Source organism: Chaetura pelagica, unplaced genomic scaffold, assembly GCF_000747805.2.
Source record: "Chaetura pelagica isolate M959 unplaced genomic scaffold, ChaPel_1.0 scaffold127, whole genome shotgun sequence".
Lineage (NCBI taxonomy): Eukaryota > Metazoa > Chordata > Aves > Apodiformes > Apodidae > Chaetura > Chaetura pelagica.
The window spans coordinates 152,026-158,025 of record NW_009953923.1 but is presented as its reverse complement, the minus strand read 5'-3'; the positions used below and the strand labels follow the sequence as shown (position 1 = coordinate 158,025).

The window sequence follows — 6,000 nt, the reverse complement described above, 5'->3', positions numbered from 1 at the left end:
CTGCTGAAGTTCCAAAGGGACACAAGTTTTCCATAAGCCGTATGTCATTTGCACTAGCTCCATGCAGGCATCTTTGCACTTAAAGTGGAAGTAGATGGCTGTGTGTTGACAAGTGGATTCAGCCTTATTTTCCTACCTCTAGCTAAGCTGAATCACTTTCTAAACTCCACTGACATTATCACATTTACTTGTAATGGGAGACATTTAATGCCTGAATTCTATTGTTACACATGGAAGCAGGACCCTTCCATTTTAGTAAAGGTTCTGTAGGTTCTTGGGAGGCAGTGGCACAGAAATTGGGCTGTTTTACTTCACACTTAGCTTGAAAGGCTGATACACGCAGCAGGGGGTACAGCCCAGCAGAGGGTACTGCAGCCCTTTCCTCCCTGACTTTCATCCACTTCAGGATTCAAGGCCTCCTGAATCTACTTTCCCACCTGAGAGGGTTACAAGCCTCTCGCTGTCTGACATAAGCAGCAAGTTTGCAGTGACACTTAGGAGAGGGTACACAGTCTGGCCCCAGGGCCACCTCTTTCTTACTGGAGCTTAGTAGTCCTGCAGGTCAAGGTGCTCAACCTCCATGGAGGGACAGAGAGGGCACAGACACAATGGGCTTGAGGCAGGCAGGCCACACAGAGTGGCACAGGCCGTTACAGGGGTAACACCTACAGCCAGCAATTTCAATATTTTGAGGAAGGTGTACAGGTAGAATCCTAGTTCTACACTGTGGGATCAATACATTGTAACCACTAAATGGTACTACAGCACTTCAGTCTGAAAACAAACAATAGTGAATACTTTCCTTTCTCTTCTGGGCAGGTATGGTTCCACGGCTGTTTAAAGTTGCTCCTGCTTGTGCCATAATGATCAGCACATATGAATATGGAAAGTCTTTCTTTTCTCATTTAAATGAAAAAAGGAACTGACATCCTTAATTCTCCTTCATCCAGTTGTGGGAAGTCAAAATACATGGTGACATAAATTGTGCCAAATTTGAATATGTCAAGGTATTTTCTAGAATCGCCAGTGAATTCCTGCCATTACATTTGGTAACTCAATGCAACTTTATTTTTATCTATTTTACAAAGGACAAATCCAGTTTTTCTATTTTCTTAAGACTAAGAAAAATGCACATTACCCTTAAACTATCATTGAAGATTTTATGACTGCTCTTGCAGCTAGAGAGAATAAAGGAAAGAAAGGAGAAGAAAAAAAAAAAAAAGGTGCTCTGTTTTTCATAATGATGAAAAGGGAAAAAAAATTTAGGCTGGACAGAGCCATGAAGAATAACCCCTGCCACTGGGTTAGTTCTCAGTCTGACTAAAGATTTTTGTTGGGTATTTAAAATGTTTAGAAAATGCTTTGGGCTTCCAATTGTATATGATTATTGCTCCATAAGGAGGTTGATAGATAATGAATTCAATAAACATTTATTCTTGCTTAATACATGTTTAAATCTGTGCTTGTGTCTTATTTGCAGCCCTGTATTTTGTCTAAGTGCATATTACAAAGTAGTCTTTGACTTCTCAAGTTTGTTTAGAATGAAAAATGCTTTAGGTCAAACTGGGAAAAGTACATTGTGCTCAGTAGAACCCGAGAGAGCATGGGCAACACGTTGCTAGGTCTGAGGCACCTTTAAGGTAATGCTTCAAAAAATTAAAGCACACCTGGGCACCGAAGAAAATGGCCTGTACAGGTAGCGTGGAGAACATGCCCTTGCATGTTTGTGAGAGGGGCAAACTGTCACTGTCACAGAGCTCCAAGGCAGGGCCAGACTCCCTGCCAGGGAGCCTTCCCCATACACTCTCTGTATGGGATCACCTGATTTGGAAGGCCAGGTTTGCTGCGTAAGCACAGGTGGTTCCTTGCCAGTTTGAATCAGCCACATATCAGCCTGAAGGGAAGAGCACTTTTAAGTTCACTGCTACAGATGCAGCCATCGTCTGCCACAGTGTGCTGCTGCTCACACATGAGATGAGGAGTGGCAGCATCTTCTCTGCCCATAGGCACTTTTAACTACCCTCACTACATCCCTTCTTTCATGCACTCTCAATGAAGTGGTCAAATTTCATTTTTTGCATATTGTAACAAGGGGGGTGTGTTGGTACAAAAGGAACTCAGAATTACGTCTCAGCATGGTGTCATTAAGACACAAAGTTTGGGTGTGCTTTACCCAAGAAATGGACTAAAGTTCTATTCTGCTATGAAGAAAGTATCCCAGCATGTGTTTGGCCTTGGTTAAAATTCATGACCCAATGAAAAATGCTCTAATTGTAAAGTCATTAGCTACAAACGGACCAGCTTACAGTGCTGGCAAGAGGGGCTACCCATAGGAGGTACAACAGTGTTCTCCCTCTCACTGTGATTTTCAAAGTAATTTTACACTGCAACCTCAGAATAAGGCCCAAGACAAAGAAAGTAGTAACAGCAGATTTTGGACCACATGGAATGAAGTTCAGCAACAAAAACAAAGTCTCCCTGTTTTGCAATCAAATAATTTGCTGTAAGCTCAGTAATACTGTCATTTGCCAAATGGTCTTATTTTATCTCGTATGATTAAACAAAGACAAAAACTAGTAATTAGTGATGATACAAAATGTTTAATTTACATGCAACATTTATGGAACATCAAGGCAACAAAACACACAGTTTTGGCATTTTTTCTTCTTTTTTTTTTTTTTTTAAATGATTAATGTTTAGAACTGAGGAAGACACATGTAACTGATTTCCCATGCAGAAAACGACACCCAGAAACTCACAGTGGTGTCAGACTATGTAAGAGACGTCAGTTAAATGACAAGTGAATTTCACACCAGTAGCTCCAAGAAAAGAGCCATCAGCAAACATGACTGCAGATCATTGCTACAGCCTCCTCCAAAACACTGATGTAGCAGAAGTGGGAGAAGCAAACAAGACCAATTAAATTACTGTATCTTGATGTAGAATGGTAACTTGTGGCATCCAGAGTCCTTCACTGTATTTGTAGTAAAAATGCATCTCTAGTTTACAAACTACTATTTAATAATGTTACTCAACTGCCATGAGAGAACAGGTGCTTAATGCAGTAACAAAAAAACAGCAAACAAACCAGAACAAAAAACCCAAAACAGTTACATGAGGTAATGGACATTCTGACATTGTATGAAAGGATGTAACGGTCACAGTTTATTACAGAGAAATCAAATGGTTGGGTACATGAGGGCTTGAAAGACAAGGTCTGGTGGATTTTGCTAAACTGCTTTAAAAATCTGCATTAAAATGGCATCAGTAGTTGTTTACTCTGCCATGGTTAATGCAGTAACCTCCAGCACTGTGTACTAGGTGAGGAGATGGACTAGGTGAGGAGATGTACCTTGAACCTCCTCCAGCTAAATCCAACAGTGCCTTGAGTTCCAGAGATGTGTAGCCTCATACTTAAAAAGGCTAAACATTTCTTGTAGTTTTTAGTACAGGTCAGAATGAATCCTATTTCTTTCAAGCACACCCAATGATGGCCAGATCACAGTAGTAGTGCCAAGGTACCATTACAAGAGGCAAGTCAACTGTACTGTACAGAGTGTAATGACATACTGTAAACATCTAAGAGTAAGCAATAATTAAAAATCTGTCTTGTATTGCAGCTACTCATGTAAACAGTTTATGAAACTTCTTTGGCACAAAAAAGCATTTTCCCTAGCACTTATAAATACAACAGACTTACATGCAATGAAGTTTTGTTTAAAAAGTTACTAATCATGCTGACAAGCAATACTTTGGATTAGCAAAATTCATAGATAAAGGATTCATTGTATCTTACAAAGAATTAAGAACATAGTTTGAAATTCAAAAATTTAGTTGCAAACTTTGAAACTATAGGGTAATCTGGAAAGTTAGTTTCATTTAAAAAAATGTCTCCTGGTTTGTTTATTTTCCCCTATCAGTAATTTAAATCAATGGCAAGTAATTTGAGAAAACTGACTTAAGTTCTGCTGTATTACCTAATCAAGAAAAACACCTATTGCACTACTACAGGAATGAGAAAAATCTTTAACATCAGAATACTATTATTACATTGTTTCCCTTTTTTCACTCTCCTCAGATCTTGCCAATGAACACAATCCAGGCTTCCCAAAGTGCTAGCCCCACCATCCTTAGTCCCCATCTTTCCAGCAGGGCCAATAAACAAAGAAATTTCTTGTATAATGTTTGATTATGTGTAATTCAGGTCACTCAAAAGCATTCAGTGAGTTTCCTCAACATTTGCAAATTGCTAAGTATGCTTGATTTAGACAATCAACTTCCATTTGTTATTCACATGCAAGTTCAAGAACTGGTAAGAGTGTTTCAGTGTGATTCTTCAGTGAGATCCAGACATCTCCTAAGTGCCATGATACTAACAGGAATGCAAAATATAACAGTGAGTAACTCGAGAAGAGCTGTTAGAGCTTAAATATGCTATTTGAGGTCCTATGCAACATACACTGATGAAAAGCTGGATTTATTTGCCTACAAAGACTGGCATTAAGGATTCTGTTCTGCAAGAGTTGATAGATCTTTAAAGCACTGCAGAGAAGCACCATGGCTAGAGTAGGGCCAGACCATTGCAAGGAGAAACAAAGGTCATGGCAGTTAAGTAGGGGACTGATTTCCAATTGTTTCATACTAAAAATCAGCCATAAGCATAAGATTATATATCCTGTACCTGATCAAGAGCTTTAAATAATTCAAGAATAAAATATGAAATCTGAGAAGTCCTCTGGGTAAAAAGAGGTTTGAAGGAAAACTGACAGAACTTGTGAATTAAACAGGTAACCATGTAAAGAAAAAATAAATCAGCTATTTTGAACTTAGAACTAGCAGTCTTCAGTGAAAGTCACTTTATGCAAAACAAACCAAGTGCATATAACACCAAGTTCTTCCTTCTTGTGTCTTTCTCAAGATGGTGTTAAGCCTGGACTTGTCATCTCTGTCGTGGGACTTGCAAGACATTCACTTGATTTCAAACTTGTGAGAGATTTGTAGCTTGCTACTGAAGTAAGGGAGCCACAAAGACCAAGCAACGATGGCGTGTCTTCCTTCCCTGTTAAGAATAAGAATTAGGCTCATCATTTTTACAGCACAAGATCATCTGACCACAAAAAAAACAAGGGAATAGAAAATCTGTTTCACCTACACTATTATGAATTGCATCTTGCTGCTTCAACACACATATACTTTATACATACTATGAGGAAGTCATGTCATTTATGCCATACATGCCCTGTCCAGACACTCCTAACCATGCATCACGGGCTGGGGTGCAGTCAGTCTCCTACAGAGGGAGACACGGAGGCTCCACTCACTACACAGGGTAGTTAATTCAAGCACTGCTTTTACTCAAGTACATTTACGTATAAATGGAAGTGATGTTACTAATAAAACATCAGCACCAGAGATGTAAATTTTAATCCCTCTGAAAGGAGTAGAACTAACTGGAATCAGAATATCTTTATTTAAAAATAAGCACATACTGGTTTTTTAATCCTTAGAAGTACATTAGGCTCTGATCACTGGAAAAAGCCCTACAGTGCAAGAATGTCATCCAAACACACTTGACAGTTCACACCAAACATACATATAGGCTTAAGACTGCACTGGACCATTTTTCTATTTATCTTACGTCTTTCCTTCTCAGAATATCTATTCCAGTTATTTTGTGTCAAGTGTGCTAACAAATTACACTATAAAGAATTCTATCTACCAGCATCTCCCTATGTCATCTTCCTGGCTCACCTGAAGAATAGAAAGGTCACTTTACACTAAAGATTGAGATCAACTTAAAAAGGTCACAGGTACAAGATTTTATTGACAAGACAGTCTAGCAGAATTTTTGTTTTAAATCACATCTAGAAAACAGCATTTCTTTATTCTGTCTCCTGTTCCTGACATAAAAGTTTTTTCTCATGAGAAGGATGCAAGAAAAAACTGACTGTGCCCTGCCAAACAATTCATGATGAAAAAATATAAGTGAGGTGTAGTTCT

At 38.8% G+C, this 6,000-nt stretch overlaps 2 protein-coding genes across 2 annotated transcripts in view; one reads left to right on the top strand and one right to left on the bottom strand.

The window, feature by feature from the left end:
* Nucleotides 1-926, top strand: part of SLC25A40 (solute carrier family 25, member 40) — a 16,314-nt gene extending 15,388 nt beyond the window's left edge. Inside the window, exon 10 of the mRNA XM_010001555.1 lies at nucleotides 820-926. Within this exon, the coding sequence (XP_009999857.1) occupies nucleotides 820-926 (107 nt within the window). The remainder of the gene's footprint in view (nucleotides 1-819) is intronic.
* Nucleotides 927-4,603: 3,677 nt separating this feature from the next.
* The window catches only part of RUNDC3B (RUN domain containing 3B), a 54,175-nt gene continuing 52,778 nt past the window's right edge, over nucleotides 4,604-6,000 (bottom strand). Inside the window, exon 14 of the mRNA XM_010001580.1 lies at nucleotides 4,604-5,059. Coding sequence (XP_009999882.1) covers nucleotides 4,914-5,059 — 146 coding nt within the window. The 3' untranslated portion in view covers nucleotides 4,604-4,913. The remainder of the gene's footprint in view (nucleotides 5,060-6,000) is intronic.